Here is a 22,666-nt window from a genome sequence, read left to right on the forward strand (position 1 = left end):
AAATTCTTAATATAATAAGTAAATAAATACATAATATAAATATTCTTCCCCCTAAAACTGATATTTTAACAGTTTGTGCTTCAGGTACTTTCTTTTCGAGTAGATTGCTTTTGATTGGAGGTGCTACTGATGTTTCTTTGCAACAGATTTACAACAGAGACAAGTTTTAATGATGCAGCACGATTTAGTTTCTAGTTTTAGACTAGCTAGAACTTAGGAAGGACTTTAAACAGAAACTTAGAGATGGATTTCTGAAAAGCTGTAATAGTAAAAGTAATTTGTGTTATTAAAAAAAGGTTTTCTTACTTCTGGAACAGAAGTACAAACTACAAAATCCTCCAAACCTCCTCTACAGAACACACTAACCATTTTAATAAAAAAACATTTTCAGGAAATAGAACACTGCTGGTTTTGGTTTTGTTCTGGCTTTGATTTCCTGAACTCTCAGTTCAAATACTTGAATCAAATGACAGGCAGGGACAGCATGAAGTGACATGTTCAAAATTAAAACCATCAAATCTGGAGTTTGGATAAAGAAACTCCAGGTCTTCCTCAACAGACGCAGTTTACTTGTTTTGGTAATGATACATTTACTCAGACCCATCGTCTGAAGTCATCTACACAGTAAGTATCAGGTCATACTTACTTGACAATGCCCTGCCTCCAGGGGAATGCAAGTTAAAACACAACACAGATATTAAGAGTTTCTACGGGCGAGGCCAGAGAGCAGCAGCAACACTCAGGAAGTAAGGGTACCACAAAGGGACAAAGTGTCTTTGGGTCAGAACCACATGGGGGTACTACTTAGACACCTTTAGGCCTTTTCCACTACAGGAACTTAATGAACCTGTAGATTCTAGGTCTTATGTTCTGCTGTGTTTTAAAAACCAGAATGTTTTCGATAAACGTAATTGAAAAGGCGTCTTAATGTGTCCACACTGCGGTGTCACCTGAACTTAGTTTGTCTAGTTCCTGTGGTGTCAAAGGCCGACTTGTGTGTCTGCACTGCCGCCGATTTACAGAAACAACTGGAATCTTCTTGATTTTGTCAAAACATGGCCGCGGTGCTCTGAGCTTTAAAGTCCCGCAGCATGGAAGTCGTGTATTTACTGAGGGAGCGGCGACATCTTTCAGTTTTTACTTTCAGTTTTAAGATTCATGACTGTATTTGTACCTTGAAGGTGCCCTTTGTTGTTGAGTGTTTTGTCTGATAATCTGTTAATCTGTGGAAACACAGCAAACTGACACGAAGGGACGAAACAAGACTCATCGGTCATGCAGAAGCACGTGCATGCACGAGGCACACACACACACACACACACACACACACACACACACACACAGTTACTGCGGCCACTAACTACACACACCAAGCATAAGATGGAATTGTTCATAAAAAGTTTGCTAAAAGTTTCAGCTCAGTTCACACACAGTTTTACTTTAACGCTGCACCAGGAGCTCAGTGTGGATAATTGGTTAGCAGAGTGTGTGTGTCTATACATATACTACTATATATATATATATATATATATATATATACATATATATATATATACATATATATATCTGTCACTGCCACAGGGGGCGCCAACACGCAAAATTATCTGCTGCAGCTTTAAACTCTGGGTTAATGAATCTGATACAGGCTGTTTAAAACAACCTGTTGTCACGGTAATGGTGTGTGTGTGTGTGTGTGTGTGTGTGTGTGTACATACCTCTCCTCAGCAGACAGCTCCTTCAGCTGTTGGTGAGGTTTGGTTCCTCTCATCTCTCTGATGCTGACAGCGTACATCTTAGTGGTGTAATCCACCGTCTTCTCCCGGGCAACGTCACTGTCGTAGCCTTCACACACACACACACACACACACACACACACACGTGTCATGTGTTACATGTAGATATGCAGCGTCCAGTGGGAAGCAGGAAGTTAGAGAGAGCGTAGCCGACGAGGACGGCTGTAGAACCTACAGAGGATTCTCTTCCTCTTCAACAACATGGTGCCTGAACAAAGTTCTCTTCTGAATTATAACTATTTTGAGTTTCGCAGCTCGTTCATCTGACTGCTGAAAAGTTCATCTACTAACCAATAAGGCAGATCTCTATTACTCTGAGATGTTTTAGTGTGTATTGCCACTAAACCTGTGACTTATCGGCTGGTAGAAGTTATCTCTGTCTCTTGCTGGGCTGCTGTGTCATATTCTGCGTTGGTCTGCTGCTGTTGTCATAGCAGCATATAACTTTGTCCTTGAAGAAGAAATAACAAAGATCTATAAATCCTCCTGTCCTGTCACTATCAGTTTGATGACGTGGCGACGCTGTGGTTAAGGTTTGCTTTTAGGGAAAATCCAGGTTTGGCTTAAAAGGTTAGGGGACCTCTGTCGTCATGGTTACAACACGTGGTTAAGGTCAGTGAACGACGCTGGTCATAATAATCTTCATTGCGGACACACCCACCTCCGTCCTCCTCGATGTCGTCGTCCGACTCCTCGCTGTCCACGGGCGGTCGGTTGTCACGACACAAAGGCCCCTCCCCCTCTCCGCTGACCGCGCCTCCTCCTCGCTCCCTCGCCCAGATCATCAGGGCGGTGTCGGCCCCGCCCACCGTCAGCAGGGTGGAGTCGTCCTGAGCCCAGCGGACGTTGGTCACCTGGGCGCTGTGGCCCACATAATGCTTAAAACGAGCGTACTGACCCTGGGGGGAGGAGGGGGAGAGAAATACACCTGCTGACGCATTCAGTGACAGATTATATTATATATGTATATATATTATTATATAATACAACCGTGAAAAAGTACTGCAGTACAGGTAAAAGTCCTGCATCCAAACTTGACTTCAAATGAAGCATGTACCATTCTCCAGGTACTGACAGTGATATCATGTTTAGTTTTGCTGTGAAATATGAGGATTTTTATGTTCTCAGATCAGCTGAAGAAGGAAGGAAAGTATAAAGTAAAGACAGAAGGAAAGCAATCTGTCGTACTCGAACAGGGAAGCTGAACAGTTTGAGGAAGCCGAAGTCGTCTCCGGTGGCGAGCAGCGTTCGGTCTCTGGTGAGCGACGCGGCGTTGATGTCGGTGATGTCGCTGTGCGTCGGCCAGATCCCCTCACAGCTCGAACCCAGAACACAAGTCCAGCTGGACCACTCGATCCGCTCCAGCTACACACACATTATACACACAGTAGTATGTACTACGACAGTGTTGATATATGAACCCTCACAGGCAGGAGAAAACAATAAGATGGGTCAAACACATTATATCAGATATAAACTTAACTTAACTTATAGTGATGGTGAGCATTTAACAAAAACTGAGATTTGTCAAATGTCTAAAACATCTAATCTCTGCGACGTGTGAAGATCATGATAACAAGGACAGAAGGATATAAAGTACATATTACCAGATCTTAACTGAGCACAAAGAGTCCTCCGAGCCTACACATGCACTTGTATTTCTATACTTGTGAGGACCCTCACATGCATTCACTAACCCTAACCTAAACCTTAAAACCAAATCTGAACCCTCAAACAGCTCTCTGAAGGTCAGAGTCACTTTCCAAAAACTGTCCTCACGCCAAAGGTCTAAAACTCAAATTGGTCCTCACAAAGATAGATGTACATACACACACACACACACTGACCTCAGAGTTTCTGATGGTTTGTCTTTTTCCTCTCGGGGCTTCGAAGAAAAGTTGCTCTTTGGCTCCTGTGTTTACCTGCAGTAGTTTACCTGCAACACGCACACACACACACACACGTAGACAAGTTGAATTCATGACGTTGAAACCCGTCGTTGGTCTGATATCTCTGAGTCAGCCTGCTGACTTTAGGACCTCCACTTGTCGACTGTTAGACTTCCTTTGAGCGCTCACTATCGACCTGTAATTGTCACTTGTGGCCACAGAGGTCGCTGTTCAAGAAAAGTTACACAGTCTGACTTTAATCCTCTCGTTCCAGCACAGAGAAGGAATGTTTTATACCTTTTACAGATGATAACATGCAGTGATAAAGTGCTACTCGGAGACCCCCACCCTCTGCTTTGAATAATACATTTGTGTCTGATATGATTTTTCCAGCTGGACACAACATGTCTCCTACTTCCTGAAAAGTCCATTCACTCTGCACGTGGCGTGGAGGCGGGCTTTAAAAAGGTACCTCGGGCGTCCCAGTCGATGTGTGTGATGTAACTGGACGCTCCTTTGCAGATCCCCACTCTCTTACTGCTCAGCACGTTGTAGATGTCCACGAAGCTGTCATGTGACGCCACCGCCAGGAATTTACCTGAGTCTGAGAAACGTCAAGAAAGCGTCAGATGAAAGTGAGTGAGTCTCTTTAAGTGTTGGCCTTAATGTGTGTGTGTGTGTGTGTGTGTGTGTGTGTGTGTGTGTGTGTACCTGGGGTGAAGCGGACGTCAGAGATGGCGTCGCGGCGATGGTGGAAGCTCAGCAGATCCTCCAGCGTGTCGGCGTTCACCACCAGCACGCCGCCATCGCTCAGACCGACCGCCAACGCCTTCCCATCAGGAGAGAAGGCACAGCAGCGACCGCCTGGAACACACACACACACACACACACACACACACACACACACACACACACACAATAAAGAAATGTTAAACTAAATGAGGGTTAGGGTTAGGGTTAGTTAATCCTCTTGTTCTCTGTCCTTCCCAGACTCAGAAGAAAACATGGACTTGAGTTTCAGCTCTATGATCCAGTACAGAGATTGGTCCAGGACGTGTTTAGCCTAGCTTAGCACAAAGACTGGAAGCAGGGGGAAACTGCTAGCCTAGCCGCAAAGAAAAACAATACCTGACTGTCCCCTGAAATGTAGTGCAGTAGAAGTATAAAGTGGCATGACAAGAAAAGTACAAGTACCTCATGTTAAGTACAGGACTTGAGTAGATGTACTTAGTTACATTCCTCCACTGAGTTTCAAGTCTCTGCAGGTTGATTATCAAAGGAAATGAACTGAAACCAACGTCTGACCAGGAGGACAGGAATCAATCTAAAACCTGACGGATGATTTGGAAACTAATCAGCTGATGTCAAACATACAGTGTTCACACTTCATCTGACCTCTCTTTAGCTTGCGGACGGCCACCATGCGGTGATTGGCTGACGTCTCCCACAGACGCAGGGTTTTATCGTCGCTGACGGTGGCACAGACGGGGAGGAGGGGGTGAGGGGCCAGACCCCAGACCTCGCCCTCCATGTGACCCTGCACACACACACACACACACACACACACACACACACACACACGCACACACACACACACACGTTAATCAATAGGAAGACATACATTTACTGTACGACTGAGTCGCCCTCAGTTATTATCACGCAGGTTATAATAACGATGACGTAACGCAGTGTTTCGTCTCTCAGTCTAAATACAGTCTACATACAATCTACATACAGTCTTCATACAATCTACATACAGTCTACATACAGTCTACATACTTGCTGAAAGTTGCTGGAGCCGTATGCAGCCTGAAAGGAACACCTGCAGACACTGCTCAGGGCTGAAAAAGTACGCGCACCTGCTCTGCATGTTTGTGGGTTAAATCATTTTTAATATTCGACTAAAAAGCCCAGTGCTCTTCAAGATTTATCATCTGTCATGAAGTATTAAGTCTCTGTTCATTCTTTTTGTTACACTACCATTAGAAACACACACACACACACACACACACACACACACACACACACACACACACACTTCTGAAACCAAACTTACACCTTTGAGAAAGACACATTCACAAACCCACAAGACACACATCACCACACACTTTAGCATCACAGCGTGCTAACATCTAAAAGCACTCAGGTGCGTCACACAGAAAACATCACACACACACACACACACACACACACACACACACACACACACACACATTATGAGGACTGTTGATCTGTTCTGTGTGTGTGTGTGTGTGTGTGTGTGTGCGCGCAACTGCTGATCGATCTGCAGCAGTCAGCTCTCCTCACCATGGCAACAGGTGCAGTCAAAAAGCTTTCGATCATATCACATGACCTTCCTCAGCAGATGGAGTTTGCCCGTTGTCATGGAAATGTAGATGTTGACACACACACACACACACACACACACACACACTCCCTACACACCTGCACCAGCAGGGTCATGGGTCCGGTCTTGTCGATCTCCAGAACTTCTCCGTTTTTGGTTCCCACCAGGATGTGACCGTGACCCAGAGTGATGGCCCTGATGGACGGGTTGTCCTCCAGCAGCAGGCCTGCACACACACACACACACATACACACACACACACACAGGATGAAGTCCTTTGAGTTGCCAGTAGTCATGTAGTTAATCCATTTGACATATTTCTAGTTTACAGACGGAGGTGTGTCCCCATGTGTCCACCTGATGGCAGTGTTGGATAGAAGAGTTTCTACTGGAAATGACAAACGCTTTACTTCAAATCCTAAACAGGGACAGCAGTGATGATGATGTTCACCATGATTTAATCTACAAAAGGGAAATGCATAACAGAACGGTAAACAGAGAAGAAAAATCAAGATGACAACAAAAATACACAGAATACGTTGTTCTTCAAATTTAGCTTTAACTTTATTTCAGTGGTTGAGTTTAGTAAAATAAAATTACATTTTAAAACAGAAGTGCTCACACAATCACAAAATAATGAATCAATGACGGAGAGAGACTGTAGCATCCATCAGCAAGGTGTAGGCTGAAGCTGTAGCTTAGCATGCCGTCCAGTACCACGATACAAGATGAACAACATCTCTTCAAAGGCATGTTTGAGGGTTTAGACTTGGTTTTAGAGATAAAGTTGAGGTATGACTAAGGTTAGGCTGATGTTAGGCTGAGGTTAGGTTGAGGATAGGCTGAGGTTAGGCTGAGGTTAGGCTGGTGTTAGGCCTAGGTTAGGCTGAGGTTAGGCTGATGTTAGGCTGAGGATAGGTTGAGGATAGGCTGAGGTTAGTCTAAGGTACAACTAATGTTAGGCTGAGGTTAGACCTAGGTTAGGCTGGTGTTAGGCTGAGGTTAGGCTGAGGTTAGGCCTAGATTAGGCTGGTGTTAGGCTGAGGTTAGGCTGAGGTTAGGCTGAGGTTAGGCCTAGGTTAGGCTGAGGTTAGGCTGATGTTAGGCTGAGGTTAGGCTGATGTTAGGCTGGTGTTAGGCCTAGATTAGGCTGGTGTTAGGCTGATGTTAGGCTGAGGTTAGGCTGGTGTTAGGCCTAGGTTAGGCTGAGGTTAGGCTGATGTTAGGCTGAGGTTAGGCTGGTGTTAGGCTGAGGTTAGGCCTAGATTAGGCTGGTGTTAGGCCTAAATTAGGCTGATGTTAGGCTGATGTTAGGCTGAGGTTAGGCTGAGGTTAGGCTGAGGTTAGGCCTCGGTTAGGTGTGTGGAGGCGATAGTTGTGTGTACCTTTGGAGCCAGGGGACAGTGCTGCTCTCTTGATGGCGTAAGTCTTCAGACAGCGGTCGAACATGTCGTCCCACAGCTCCACCACGCCGTCTTTCCCGCCCGTCACAAAGCCCTGAAAAGAGATTTATTGATTATTATTTACTGATTATTGATACTTTGACATAAATCAATAAGTGGCGAGTACAGATCTTATGTCAACTATCTTGATGCTTGATCTTCTTCTCCCTCCCATGTCTTCACTCACACACTGTTACATCCTCCCCCCATCAGAGCTGTCGTCCCTCAGTCAGGTTTGTTCTCTCATGTCCTCCCACTCAGACCTTCAGATCTGCTGCATCTTTCCTCTGAAGACTCTCACACAGTTGGAAAGAGTCTATTTTCAGCTTTGAGTCATAAACTTTCACTGAACGCTGATAATAACGAAGGCATTTATCTTCTCATAACGTGGACATTAGTCAACGTATTGTCTTGTCTTGTAAGACTTTTAGTTTTTAGAGTCCAGGTGAAGGTTGGTTCTGTCTTTTTTCTTTATTCAGTAAAAAGAGGGCAGAGGTGGACGAAGTATTAAGATCCTTTACTGAATAAAAGTACTAACACCAAACAGTAGAAGTCCTGCATTGAAAATGTTCCTTCAGTAAAAGTATGTAAGTATAATCAGTAAAATGTACTTCAAGTATTAAAAGCAGTAAATGTCATTTTGAACGATTTGTTTATTGGACTGCAACTAAAAGGAAAAGCAGCAAATCTTCACTTTTATGAAGCTGGAACCACGAAATGTTTTGACGTGAAAAATGACTTAAACGATTATCAGCAGTGTGAATATCAGCTGTACCTAAATATACTTGACAAAGAAGAGCGCTAGCAAGTAAACATGGAGGGGAATCATTTAAAGATGAACTGAAAACCAGAGAGGAGCATCAAGTTACTCTGAAAAGAAAAGTAAAAAACAAATGAATCTGAGATGAAATCAGGTTGAACATGAACTAACAAAGAAATGAGGTTTTATGGATTTAAAGAGTTTTTGGTTAAATCCAGACTCTTCTGTCAGCGTCTCTATCGGCTCGTCAGTAAATCCTGTTACATAAAGAGAGAGAGAGAGATGTACTGAATGAAAGAGAGGGAGGTAGAACAATAAACATGGGGGGGGGGGGGGGGGGGGGCAGATGGAAGAAGAAACGCTGACAGCTAAAAACATGTAAATATACTACACGTCTGTTCACTCCTACAGTCCGAGTTTGGGCTTTTAGCCAACGTTCATGTTCAAGCTGACTAACAGTGAGTGTTAGTGTAGGTTCACACACACACACACACACACACACACACACACACACACACACACACACACACACACGCACACACACACACACACACACACACACACACAGCTGACAGAATGTAAAGGGATCATTAGTAGGAGGAGGATCATCTGGAGAAGCAGTCACACTGTTTAATCAAAACCTGTTTGTATGAACACCGCAGTGAGTCAACACACACACACACACACACACACACACACACACACACACACACACACACACACACACACACGTTATGTAAAAGGATGACATGCTGTCAGCTGATATCAGACTGATATTCATTCACTTCAGAGTTTGGGGTTCGATGCATCAGTCAGTCTTCACACCTCAACAACATGAACAGAAGGAAATATTGTACTTATATTTGCAGAATCAGATTATTACTACAAAAATATAATCAATTAATCAATAATGATATATTATTATAGATGAACTAGTTATAATTAGCCTTTACCTTCAATATTAAAGTGGTAATAAATCTGTTTCTGATTCTTTTCTCTTGTATTTCTGTACATTTTGAGAGAGAGTCTCTAACATCTCACACACACACACACACACACACACACACACACCTTGTCGAGGGAGAACATGGCGAACACCGGTCCATCGTGGGCTTTGACTGTTTTCAGCAGCAGCGGTTCCTTCCAGATGTAAACGTCTCCGGTGGCGGCGCCGGAGAACACCAGCGCGTCGCTGCGGCCGTAACACACCGACATCATGGTCTCCGGCCGGCCGACGCTCCTGAACGCACCACGCCTGAAAGTCAGACCGCCACCTGGAGGACAGAGACAGAAGTACTTGATCAGAGGAAACTTTATTGATAATCTTGATCAGTGTCTGAAAACAAGATTATTTATAGAGTTTATTTCTTTTACTGGAGAACAAAACAGAGAAAATATATTTCTGGACGTTTATGATGGTGATGACCTGAAGTAATAACATCCTCTGGACGTGTAAGTCATGCCCAATCTGACCAAACTCTCAGATTTTCACATTCAAGAGTCTAGTTTCCTGAAGTACAAGTACACAAAACGTTTGCTGCAGTAACGAGAGAGAGAGCAGTGAGGTACTTTCTAACCCTGCAGCAGTTTTACCTGCATGTTGCCAGAACTGGATGTGTTTGATTCCCACAGTGACCAGTTTGTCCATCAGCACGGGGTGACACTTCACCACAAATATCTTCTCCTTATGACCTCTGCAGGGAAAGAGGCACAATTACATGCAGCAGGAATGCAGGATAAACACAGAGAAAGAGAGAATACGGACTCTGGGGGCTACTATTAATACTTTAAAGTAGTTCTTCAAAGTATAAGTCAGTAGTTGGCTGTTGCCGTCTCTCCCATCTAAACAGCAAAGTTAAAAGTAGCAGCAGTAGTATCTGATCTCAGTATAGAAGCAATGGTAGCTGATGTTGTTGTAGTGTCAGCGGGTGAAACAGCACTAGTAGTATTTGTACTTCTACTACTACGGCAAGTAGTAATAAAGGTGGTAAAGATAGGATAAGTGGGAGAAAAGGTACTAATAATAGAAGTAGCTAGTAGGTATTAGTAGTAAAAGTAGACATATTGGAGCAGCAGTAATAAAAGTTTTTTACAGTGTACTGGCCTCGCAGTAGTAGTAGTAGTAGTAGTAGTTGTATTTACAGTACCTGGCTGTAGCGAGTTTCTCTCCTCTCTTCCAGTCCCAGACCACGACTGAGTGTCCGTCATCGACTCCCACCGACACCAGACTCTTTCCGTCAGCTGCATCGGGGACACAGAGCTGTGGTCAGCTCCGTTGACTCAGTTAGACTCACAGTTAGAAATACTACACACTACTGCACACTACACACTACTACACTACTGCACTACGGTTTTCTACACAAGTGTGTTTTCGAGGACACTTTCATCGCAGACTGCAGCTTCTCTAGCTGGCTACTGGCCAGCAGCTCTGTGAGGCTCTGTCAGCACAGCACAACTCACCAGAGTTACTAGAGTTCATCCTGAGGGGACCATGAAGGTCTGAACCACATCACACACACACACACACACACACACACACACACACACACAGGATACCTGAGAAGTCCAGCGCACACACTCCTCTCTGGTGGAAACCTTTCAGCAAAGAGAGACACTTCAGAGTCTGGATGTCCCACACATGGATGGCTGGGTCCCTCCCCACCTGCACACACACACACACACACACACACACACACACCAGAGGCTGTTTTTAAACATATGTCAGGTCAATCTGCAAAATCATTAAACCTGCATCTGAAAATCTTGGAGTGTGAGTGTGTGTGTGTGTGTGTGTGTGTCTGTGTGTGTGTGTGTGTGTGTGTGTGTGTGTCTGTGTGTGTGTGTCTGTGTGTGTGTGTGTGTGTGTGTGTGTGTGTGTGTGTGTGTGTGTGTGCACCTGTCCTGTAGCAGCGTAGTCCTTCAGCGGGTGGATGCTGAGGCTCAGGATGTCGTCGTCGTGGCCGAGGTAGAAGCGCTGACTGTGCAGCTGCCTGTTGTAGACCACGCCCACCGCCGCCACGTGGTACAACACCTCCCCCCCCTGAGTGTAGAACAGGTTGTTCCTGCAGTCGTAACCACGATACCTGCAAACACACACACACACACACACACACACACACACACACACACACACACACACACACACACACACCATGTGGTCCATGTGAGACTACAACATTCCTCTCTGTGTGTCGCTGTCTGAACAGAAAAGATGTTTACAGAAAAAGGTCGACTGTCAAACTGCTGCTCGCAGTGACGTAGCACAAAAACCTGGTCCCTGCCCGGTGCAGACTCAGTGGGGCCCCCCCTCCCCCTTTAATACATCCACTGTCACACCTGTACAAATACCTGATTCCACGATCAGCATCTGTTGTGGTTATCAGTGTCATCAGTCATGAAGTGTTGGTAACACATTTAAGAAAGTCTGCAGAATCTCAACATGCTGTAATTACTGTGTGGAGCTTTAAAGGACCTGTATCCATAGTCCGGCCCGACACTGAGACAGGATCATTACTGCACAATCTTATTTCAAAGTAATGGACTCATATTTTATTTGCAGAATTAAGGAGAATTTTTTTAAAAAAAAAGGTCGCTCCAGTATTAGAACCTGCTGTCACTCTTAAACTGGGCTCTGAAATTGTTCCAGAAACATTGAATAGTCTGTCAAACTAGACAACAATGATAGTTAATTTCAGGCTTTCTGAGGGGCGCTCATTCAGACATGAGACCAACATGGAAAACTGCCGTCTCAGGTCCACAAAGAGCTGCATGTCTGAAGGGGCAGTACAACACTGACAAACTGATATTTTACCCGTGCACAAACTGCAGCCGGAGGCCTTGATCTGGTCCTCTCTGTCTCTTCAGAGATCCAACCTGCAGTTTCTTCTCTCGGCTCTGCTGTCGCAGCTGAGGCAGGTCCTCCTTATACACCTGCATAAACACACACACACACACACACAGAAACTTAATTTCCCACAAAATAAAAGTTTCATAATCCAACAACTAAGAGTCAACATGAAGTGTTTAAGGTGACGCCAGACAGAAATCATGGGGTTACCAAAAGTTAAAGGGTTCATCCTCTGGGGAGCAGGGATGGGATTTACAAACTGCCTGCTATATTATTGTATTTATTGTGTGAAAGTAGAAATTCTGTCGTCATGGTGGCGCTTGTGGAAAGGTGAGGGGGGGTCACTGAAATTTGTTATGGATCATCCTCTGGAGACTGTAACTATCCAGAGCAGGAGAGTCGAAGGTGGGGGTGACATGAGGCAAAGGGGCATGCAGGTGAAATCAATAGGCAGTTAGTTATTGTTGATTGGCTGCTGATTTGTCCCGGTTATCAACAGGGACACAGGTTGCAGCAGCAGCAGTGGCCGTGACACACAGCTCGTGGGGCAATTAATACCCTTAACGCTCAAATGCTGCAATTTGTGTAAAAATTGGTTCTCCTTCTCAGTGATAAATCTGAACACACAGACATGATGGACACTTGATATCGTTATATCTGATTTGAACGTCCATAAATCTGCTTAGAACTCATAGAAAAAAGAGGCTGCAGAACTTCCCTGAGAATCCTCCTGTTTTTAAGTTTCCTTCAGTGTCTCAGTGATCAGTGATGGTTGTCTGTCCGTCCATGAGGACGCTGCAGACAGGAGCTGCTGACAGCTGATTCAGAGACTTTTAATGGAGCCAGTTTGCCAAAATGTGAACAAATGAATGGTTAACGATCAGAGCTCATGCAGTTCCAAAACACAGAGCCTGATTATTCCCCGAACAGAAGAAGAAGAATAACGACAGCACAGTACATCTCATGCAGGCACAGATTGATTTTCGTTCATTGATCATCTTCATTCTTTAATTTCTTGATATCAAGAACATGAAATCATCTCCAGGAAACCCTTCATCACGCCACAATCATCAGCGGACAACCTCAGCGTGACGGCAGGACATCTACCGTCCACGCGTTTCTCTGCTCCTCTTCATCGGTTAGAGGATGAAGCTGAGCACAGTCTGCAGTGTTTTCGCCCTCAGCAGAGAATACGCCTGCTCATTTTCATGCAAATTATTCTGTTGAGGGTGAGTTGGCGTTTCAGCCGTCTGAGAGTTTCACACTCTGCTCCCAGGAGGTTTGGGACTGGCAGCACTCCACTTTCACGCTGCTTTCCATTTGCAAAACTGCATATTTCTGGAGCGTCATGGTGGATCAGCACTGTGAGTTTCAGACCATTTCACTAGACTCTGTTTTCTCTTTACTGAATAATTATATAAAAGGAAAATTGTCAAAATATAATAATAAAAAGTCTTTCTTTTTCCTCCTGGGAGTCAAACATTGATGGCTGAAGACGTCTCCACACGTCCTCCCGTTTAACCTTTTCCCTTTACTGCAAAATAAAACCTAAAAACAGGCATGTCTATCTTTGAAGTGCTACAAAGTTGATGTGAGCTAAACATTGATTATTAGATTTATTCATTTACAACTGAAACAAGACAGTCTGCAGCCATGCTAGCAGCTCTGTGATTCTGTGCTATGCTATGCTAACATTAGCATGCTAGCATACTCACAGTGACAATGCTACAGTAATTAGCAGGAATAAGGTTTACCATGTTCACCATCTTAGTTTAGCGTGTTAGCATGCTAACATTTGTACAGCTGAGGCTGATGGGAATATCATTAGCTTAGTCCGGAGCAAAGCGGTGAGAACTAGAGCCATGATGCAGCAGGAGGAGGGAGACAGTTGGAAGATGGTCCCAATGAAGGGGGACACAAGGACAAAAAGAGGGGAGGAGGACACTGAAGAGAAGAGGGTGGGGAGGTCTGGAGGTAAGAAAGGGGGAGAAGGAAAGAAGGACGGCAGGCCAAAGATAAGGGAACACAATAATAATAATGATCCATGTTTTCCTGCTTCGTCCAATTAAATGAAACGCACACACAGTCTGTTTCTGTCCGTCACACACACTCTTTGAGCTCTATCTCCAAACAGCACATTGTTGCGACACTGGCGACGCCCGGCGAGCAGCAGCTACAGGGACGTCCGCCAGGCAGCGGCTGGCGTTGGAGATAAGGCGTGTTTTAGGATCGTCATGGCAACCGCACAGAGCTGCTGCCGTGGCTGGTGGGAATACGAACGAGGAGCTGATACGGCGGAGCCTCCATTAAAAACACTCATACGTGACCGGAGCTGCTCTGTGAAACCGTGTTGGGGGGGGGGGGGGGGGGGGCTGAGGGATCAGTGCCTTGCTCAGGGACCGTGGGTCACCATGGAAACGATCCAGACGGTCACCACTTACCTGTCTGTCGTAGTTGATCTGCGTTTCCTGTTCAATGTCGGAGTCGAGCTCCGGGACGTCCGACACGTCGCTGTCCGACTCCTCACTGTTGGAGTCCCCATGGCTGTCTACAGAGGACACAGGGAGACAGACACGATCCGGTTAACTCAGCTATCTGAAGGGGTTAGCGAAGACAAAGCTGGACATCAGTCTGTCATGGAACAGATGATTATAACAGACAGTTGATGTGTGTTCATCTTGGTTTGAAACTTTGTTAAACGTCATTATGAGCCTTTAATTCCATTAGGAGAACCCTCACAAGGACTCCTGAAACCTGCTCACTCAGGAACCACTTGTCTCTTTCCAGGGACAAAACCTAGAGTCACTTCCACACTTTTAGTTTTAATATCTGTCAACAGTAGGATGCTAGCTAACGTTAGCCTCGAGGGCTAGAATAATGTTTACTGTTGCTTGGCAACACCGTCAGCTGCTCCGGTCCTGCTCGTAAAGAACTGACGTAATGATCCAGATTTAAACTGTCAAACGTGTTTGAAATGATCAGGGCGATCCCGATGAGTCTGCGAGCAGGTCGACCCCTCACATTACCAGATAATCTGGGCCAAACATCAGCACCGACCGAGGTCCCGGACCAGATTTGTCCTCTGATTCTCGGGGGGGGGGGGGGGGGGACTAACTCCTGAAGTCTGAGCTCGGCTTAAAGAAATCTTCCACAAAGAGTCTTAAAGCTAGGCGAGGAAATTTATTCTAGAAGCAGTTTTTGTTGTATTAAGTAAGCCCGTCTAGGACCTCAGAAACCCCCTTCAGACCCCCGGAGGACTCTCAAACCTGAAACCAAATAGAGTAGCTTTGTTTGCATCTACTCTAGTGTAATCTACTGTACTGTACTCTATTGTACTGTGATCTACTCTACTATACTCTACTGTACTCTACTGTACTCTATTGTACTGTGATCTACTATACTCTACTGTACTGTACTCTATTGTACTGTAATCTACTCTACTATACTCTACTGTACTCTACTGTACTATACTGTAATCTACTGTACTGTACTCTACTATACTCTACTGTACTGTACTTTACTGTACTGTACTGTGATCTACTCTACAATACTCTACTCTACTGTACTCTACTCTTACTTGAATGTCCTCTGATCTGCGTCACTCAAAGATCTGTTTCCCTACCTTGTATGTTGACATCCAGTCCTCCATTCATGACGGACTCTGGTAGAAACCTCCACTGGAAGAGGGCGTGGTCAGCCCCACCTGTGGTCAGCACCCACTGCAGGTCATGTGACCAGCGGACGTTGGTCACATGGGCTGAGTGACCAATGTACTTCTTGAATTTGGCTCCTTGGAGAAAACAGACGACTCAGAGTTAACAAGGAAACGGAGAGAAGAAAGAAGCGAGGACAGGTAAAGACAGAGCGACAGAGACCTTTCCTCAGACAGGGGAAGCGGTAGAGCTTAACGAGGCCGAGGTCGTCTCCGCTAACCAGCACGGCGGCAGCGTGATTGGCGTCCACGGCGTTGATCTCGGTTAGATTAGAGTATTTAGGCCAGATGCCGCTGACTTCTGAGCCCAGGACGCCACTCCAGGATGCCCAGCACGGACCCTTCACCTCCTCCTTACTGACGACCGGCTTCCCCACTGCAGCCGGAGGAGGAGGAGGAGGAGGAGAGAAAGAAAACAGTGTGTGAACCCGTAAAGAAATGAATGTTTTCATCTCTGTAGCTAACATTTCATATGCTAGCATGCAGCAGTTTGTCTCTCTGTAGATGCTGATGATGGCAAACTGCCTATTAGCACATTTTTATCAATAATCATCACTTTCAACAGACAGAAGCAGAAAAGGGAAACTGAGGCTGGTGCAGATTTTAATCTTCTGAGCTGAAATCTGTTCGCAGAGCTGGTTTGTCTCGGTGGAAGTTTTGTGTGGAGACAGTCTGTTTCTGTCCTTTGTCCTTCATTCGCTCCCTGACTCTTCTTATTCTTTCTCTTTTGCGTCCTTTTTTTATACTATTCATGGTCGACATTTTTTCTGCAATGAAACCTCCAAAAATCTGAGTTTTTCTGGGCACGTCCAACTGGTAGGAGCCCCCGGGGTAGACCCAGATCATGTGGAGAGATTATATATCTCGCCTGGTTTAGGAACACATCTGGATCCCCCAGGAGGAGCTGGAAAACGTTGCTGCTTGTTTAGCCTGCTGCCACCGCAATCCAGCCCCGATTAATGAGGTAGGAAATATGCTTATTTTCACTTTATTCTATGACTTGCCTCCTCACCAGTCTTCTCACCAACACATTTCTTCCAGAATTATTTATTTTTTACGGCTCAGATGCTTCCAGAGATTCTTGCCACCTTCTAGCCGTCCGAGAGCAACACTTTCCCCCAGTTTTACATCTATTTCACTAAAGTTATTGTTGTAAATACTGTTCAGTAATTGTTTACATGAAGTGCAGTGTGGGTGGTGTGGGTGGTGGTGTATCGCTGGGGGGGTCTGAGTCAAAACGTCCAGGGCGTGTGCAGCATGAAATCAGATGGAAGTTTCTCTCTGCAATTATTGACTGACTTCTTTATTAAAACAACAAAGACCAAGTAGCTGCTGAAGAAGAGTTACCATGGTAACCACAAGGGTCGCCAAACCTCGAAGGCAAATCTCACAATATTAAAACCTTTCATGTAAGATTACGACTTAATCTCAAAATATCATGACTCTTTTTTCTTGTAGTGAAGACTTTCTTCTCACAACATTTAGTGAGAATTACCTCAATATTTTGACTAATACTTGGACGTGAGTGTGAAAACATTTGAGTACAGCTTCATGACATCACATTTATATAAAACTCTGACTGTAGCATGACTGTAGAGACTCACTGGGCATTCGGTAGAAGAGGCGTTCCCCAGCTCCGTCGTTGGTCTGCAGGATTTTGCTGTCCAGAGTCCAGTCCAGGTGTGTGATGAAACTGGTGGATTTACTGCACTCTCCTACCTGCAGAGGAAACAGTGAGAGGGAGCTTCTATACGTAGGTAGTTCAATCCAAGGAATGCTTTTTGTTGGTGAAATCTGATCTCAGCTACGATGTCCGATGTACTTACGGACCTTGATGGCTGTTTTCGAACTAGTTGAAGTTAGTTTCAACATCCCTACCTTCTTGTATCGCTGGGCGACAGCGTAGACGTCCACAAGTCCGTCGTTGGAGCCGACGGCGAGGTACGCTCCGTCTGGAGAAAACTTCATCTCATGGATCACCTCCTTCCTGTCTTTGATGTGAACCACCTCCGTCATGTCTCTGAGAGGGACAGAGAGAAACACCCTGTCAGTGCTGTGTGATGATGATGATGATGATGATGATGTGTGTGTGTTACCTGACTCTCAGCACAGTGAAGGATCCGTCCTTCATGCCCAGAGCCAGCTGGTACCCGTCCACACTGAACGCCACGCTCCGGACCGCCTCCTCCATGTTACAGCGGGCGATGAGGGCGTGATCCACTAGACTCCACAACCTGACACACACACACACACACACACACACACACACACACACACACACACACACACACACTGTTATTATTACATATTAGCTCTACGTGGAGCCAGGTGCAACTTTTTTGCTGGAGCTCCCTGCGTTGGCACTCCTGCTGTGTTGATGCTCCATTGAAGTGAATGAGAGTCATAAGTCGGTCTGAAAGTGACCTCATTCATGAAGCAGCACAAGTAGCTCTTAAGTCTGTTAGAAATTAGAGTCGCAGTCCGTCAGCTGCTGCAGGTAATGAGCCTCTTTACCGTCGGCTCGACCTCTTCTCTCATCTCTCTTCAGTACAAGTTGCTTTTCAGCAGCTTCATGAAGAGGAACCTTTAGCACCGCTGCACTGTAGGCTGCACTGTAGGCTGCACTGTGCAGTAATCCGCAAGGATCGTGCAACCAAAGCAGGGACAGCACAGCCAAGGAAAATTTGAGTAGTAGACACTTCATTTCCTGCCTTCTGGTGACTTTTTATGCATGTAAATGACCACAAAACCCACCGGACAGCCAATCAGATTGTCTTTGAAAAGGTACAGTACAAGTCCTCCCTACGTCCACGATGCTTCTCCCATTTTTGAACATCTTTGCCAAAAATTCAGCCAATGAAGTGCTCTGAAGTGAATGGGGGCCAATCAGATTTCAGCTGGGGCCAATTCCCCTGAGGCCCCGCCCCTGGATCCGCCCATGAGTACAGTTAAATCCCGTTATTGATTGTCACTGTAAACTGCATGAATGGAAACATGCTAGAATAGAAAGCTCAGCAAAGGGTCAATTAAATAAAATGAAGGATTATATAAGAAAAGAAAATGAGGAAGCGTGAGGAGAGAGGAGAGAGTAAACTGTTGTTCCTGCTCTGACCTGACGGAGCGGTCGTCGCTGCCGGTGACCGCCAGAGGCTTTTTGGGGTGAACGTCCAGCGCCCAGAGCTCGCCCTCGCTGTGTCCCTGCATGATCAGCAGCGGCTTGTCCCGATCCCTCACCATCACCTGGACGGACGCAAACAGATGCTTACACACAACTTAAAACTGAGCCTAAACTTGACTGACTTCATCATTCAGAAACCAGAAAGCAGACTCTCTGATTTGATGATTGCGGGTCAAAAGACGTCAATGTGAAAAACTGGCTAAAGCCTGACATGTAGCCAGGACCTACTTCACATTAAAGCAACAACATTGAAATGCTGTTGAAGAAGCCCAGCCCAGCTTTAACATCTGGACGTTGTTTGAACTACAAATCACAGGGTCAGTTCTTTCTGGGCTGATAAGGACGTAATTAAGAGTTAAAGGAAGGGTTCATTTAAAGCTTATTGGCTTTCTTTGAGGGAGTGAGATGGGACAATTGATCACAGAGCTAGTGTCACGACAAGGTTAGCCTAGCTTAGCATAAAGACTGGAAGCTGGGGGAAACAGCTTGCCTGATTCTGTCCAAAGTTCAAAAGACCTCGAAAGCTCACCGATTAATACGCTGTGTCGGTTTGTGGTGAATCTGTATTCAAACAGAAATGTAGAAACAACTTTTTCTGAGGAGCGTTACGGAGTGTAACTTTTCCCGAACAACATGAAGACTTATTCAGTCACTGCTCTGTCGCTCATAAAGTAAATGCAAACATTTTTTTCCGTATTAATTTCACTGGTGGGTATCACAATTAGCCCTACTGAGGTAAACTGTGAGTGGGCCAATGAGGAGCCAGCGTCGGATGACTTCCTGCACCAAATTAAAACTAAATAAAACGTCTCTGCAGGGAGGAACAGCATGAGGCGTCTGTTTCCTGTCTCACCTCAAAGATCTCGCTGTCCTGCGTTCCCGCCAGGATCCGGTCGGCTCGCCAGCAGACGCTACGAATAGACAGACCTGGAGGAGGAAGAGGAGGAGGAAGAGGATTACATCAGCTGTAAAAAACTGTCAAAATATCTGGAGAAACAACATAACAGCTGCAACAAGAAATAACAGTGATTAACAGGCTTTAAGATAACAGACAGGAATGAAGATAGAAAGATGAGAGCAGATGAAGAGAGAAGCAGGAAGGATGTAAAAACACAGAGCAGGACACAAAGAAAGAGAGAAAAGCTGAAGTTGGATTGTTGAGATCAAATGTAGATAATAGCAGGAAACCAGAGAAATGGAGATGAGGAGATGTTTCTGATTGGCTCTCTCGGCTCTTATTAACTCCATCTAATGAGCAGGAAACGTCACTTAAACTGCTGTAAAGCCAGGACGAGTTCATCAAAGCAAGTCTTTTAAAGTTTGAGCCCTTTTGGAGCAAAACTTCCCTCGTTTCGTCTCCTCAGACAGCTGAGCTGCAGTGGAGGGAACGTCCTCCTAACAAGACTTGATTTATCTGAGACAGTTGATGCTTCACATTAGCTTCACACTACCTTTTGTATGTAACTAAATCTATCAAATAAATGTGGTGGAGTCTAAATATAAAGTAGAGGCTCGAAAGTTGCACACACACACACACACACTTTTTATTTTCTCCGGGCCTTCCAACCTCACCGTCAAACCCCAGGATCTGAAATCTAATTAGCAGAGCCGTTCAGCATCGCAGCGCTCGCCAATTAGAGCGTCTGCTGTCGCTGATGGCTTGAATCAGCGTGTGATGTTTCCTCTAACTTTGTTAGAAACTCTTCCCTGGAGGTTCACGAGCCGGAGCAACCTGATACCAGAGGAGTTTATAAGGCAAATTGGAAATAATTGGAGTTTTTGCACCATAAGAGTGGCGTAGGAAGGATTCCTGAAGTGTCGCCTCAGTGTTCGTAGCAGCCAGATGGCAGCAGAGAGGAAATCTTCACCTTAACAAGTCACTTCAGAACGGCCCAGGGGAAAGAAACCCGATAAAATAATCATCACGTCTTGATCTCGTTTCATTTTGACGTGTCCTCTTCCTCCTCATACTCTGCCTCTGAGAAACAACACTCACTAAGCTCTTTAATGTTTCCGACGGGCCGATGAGGAGGAACATCTGTCAGCAGTCTGACAGTGAATACAGGTGTGTACTCTCACGAGAATCCTTCTTATTGGCCCTGAAGGCCTCAGGGGGGGTTTCAGATATCAGCCTTTGGGCTCTAACAACTAAAACCACGCTGTCCCTAACCCTTGTTAAAGAGGAGGAATAACATTTACCTTCTGCACTCTGAACTTTCTCTAAAGCTCGTCGAGAGGTGAAGCAGTTCAACTTCTCCAAAAACCAGACTGGGAACAGAGACGACACAACCTTTAGCTCCTTCCTGCTTCTTTTCTGTTCTAACCGTCTCCTCAGAAGCCTTCAGAGAGGTAGAGAGGAGGCTTTAAGTTGGCATTTAGGAGTGAAAATTCACTTTTCCCAAAATCAGGTCACTTCTCCTGCTGAAGACAGAAGAACTTTTACACCTCTGCTCTCCTTGTTACTGAAAACTTCTCCTCAAACACTTTCAGAAGAGAGAAAGACAGGAAATCAGGTCATCCTCGTCTCCAACTAAAGACAGAAGATGGCGATTAGACGTCTCTTTAAATATCTTCAGAGGGAAGAGAGACGGACTTTCACCTCTGCAGTTTTTCAAAAGGAGGACTGGATTCAGACGAGACTGAGGCGTCACAACCTTCAACTGACAAAAGAGTCCTCCATTTCAAAATGACCTTTCTTCTTTTCTCCGGGAGACAGACGGGAGGTGAGGAGGGCGACGGGCAGACACACGGTGACTTTGAAGAAAAGGTTTAAATGGCCAGTCAGAGAAAGGCCAGAGCTCTCATTAACAGGTTTAAAGGTCGCTCGCACACAATAGATGGTTAGTTAAGTCCAGGTCTTTATTGTCCGTGGAGATGGACAATAAAGACGAGACCAAAAGTAAAACAGCGTGAATGTTAGAAACCCTGAAAATCACATGTTGTGTGCTAAAACGAGTGAGAAACGTCTTTATTAATCAGGATGAAGGCGCTGAGAGTTAAATCTAGTTGCTGTGATCAGGCGTCACATCTCAAATCATGCAAAGAAATCAAAGTGATATATGTTTCCTGCTCCCTCAGCTGGGACTGTGGACGCACCTGCAGGGATTTATAACATCACGACTAGTTTGGAGCCAGTCGTGGTGCAGTGCGCCCAGACGTCTTGTGTCCAGCAGTTAAACTGTTAAAATAGGAGGATTCCTGTCTGTAGCTTTGCTCACTATGCTAACGTTACTCATATTGTAAGTAAAGAGCTAGCTTGGCCACCCCTGTTGGTCACATGACCCTGGTGTCGCACATCATGGCGGGCCCTCGGGCTCCACGGCGTCATCGTGTCAGTACCTTTGTATCCCTGCTCGGCCTCTCGCAGGTCGATCTTGGTGATCGGTTTGAAGTCGACGTCCCACAGCCGGACGCAGCCGTCTCTGCCTCCGGTGGCAAAACCCTCCTCACAGGAATACATGCTGAAGATACCCGCCTGCACACACACACACACACACACACACACACACACACACACACACACACACACACACACACACACACACACGTTCACACAGCTGTCATGTACGCCATCGAGGTTTTCACCAGTTTGGGTCGTTCATAGATGCTAAGCTAATATTTTGGATCAATATTCATTCACTTTGAATAATAAAGAACAGAAAGGTCCCCCCCCCCCGTTCTTCTTCTCCTTCCTCCCA

The 22,666-nt window shown here is 45.4% G+C and overlaps 1 protein-coding gene across 4 annotated transcripts in view; it reads right to left on the reverse strand.

Annotated features, from left to right (window-relative positions):
- LOC139293946 (echinoderm microtubule-associated protein-like 6) overlaps nucleotides 1-22,666 on the reverse strand; it is a 54,405-nt gene that overhangs the window by 13,517 nt on the left and 18,222 nt on the right. For 3 of the 4 annotated variants that reach the window (XM_070915645.1, XM_070915644.1, XM_070915646.1), the window contains exons 6-29: nucleotides 22,308-22,443; nucleotides 19,822-19,895; nucleotides 18,903-19,030; nucleotides 17,887-18,024; nucleotides 17,669-17,810; nucleotides 17,395-17,509; nucleotides 15,954-16,166; nucleotides 15,701-15,868; nucleotides 14,520-14,626; nucleotides 12,043-12,161; nucleotides 11,128-11,314; nucleotides 10,788-10,893; nucleotides 10,379-10,472; nucleotides 9,825-9,925; nucleotides 9,303-9,505; nucleotides 7,415-7,526; nucleotides 6,128-6,255; nucleotides 5,078-5,219; nucleotides 4,394-4,546; nucleotides 4,155-4,286; nucleotides 3,641-3,729; nucleotides 2,982-3,158; nucleotides 2,455-2,692; nucleotides 1,716-1,842 (exon numbers count right to left, since the gene is read on the reverse strand). In XM_070915645.1, coding sequence (XP_070771746.1) covers nucleotides 1,716-1,842; nucleotides 2,455-2,692; nucleotides 2,982-3,158; nucleotides 3,641-3,729; nucleotides 4,155-4,286; nucleotides 4,394-4,546; nucleotides 5,078-5,219; nucleotides 6,128-6,255; nucleotides 7,415-7,526; nucleotides 9,303-9,505; nucleotides 9,825-9,925; nucleotides 10,379-10,472; nucleotides 10,788-10,893; nucleotides 11,128-11,314; nucleotides 12,043-12,161; nucleotides 14,520-14,626; nucleotides 15,701-15,868; nucleotides 15,954-16,166; nucleotides 17,395-17,509; nucleotides 17,669-17,810; nucleotides 17,887-18,024; nucleotides 18,903-19,030; nucleotides 19,822-19,895; nucleotides 22,308-22,443 — 3,329 coding nt within the window. Of the gene's footprint in view, nucleotides 1-646; nucleotides 662-1,715; nucleotides 1,843-2,454; nucleotides 2,693-2,981; nucleotides 3,159-3,640; nucleotides 3,730-4,154; nucleotides 4,287-4,393; nucleotides 4,547-5,077; nucleotides 5,220-6,127; nucleotides 6,256-7,414; nucleotides 7,527-9,302; nucleotides 9,506-9,824; nucleotides 9,926-10,378; nucleotides 10,473-10,787; nucleotides 10,894-11,127; nucleotides 11,315-12,042; nucleotides 12,162-14,519; nucleotides 14,627-15,700; nucleotides 15,869-15,953; nucleotides 16,167-17,394; nucleotides 17,510-17,668; nucleotides 17,811-17,886; nucleotides 18,025-18,902; nucleotides 19,031-19,821; nucleotides 19,896-22,307; nucleotides 22,444-22,666 lie in introns of all 4 variants that reach the window. The other variant, XM_070915647.1, reaches the window with a different exon arrangement.

This window comes from Enoplosus armatus, chromosome 12, assembly GCF_043641665.1.
Source record: "Enoplosus armatus isolate fEnoArm2 chromosome 12, fEnoArm2.hap1, whole genome shotgun sequence".
Classification (NCBI taxonomy): domain Eukaryota; kingdom Metazoa; phylum Chordata; class Actinopteri; order Centrarchiformes; family Enoplosidae; genus Enoplosus; species Enoplosus armatus.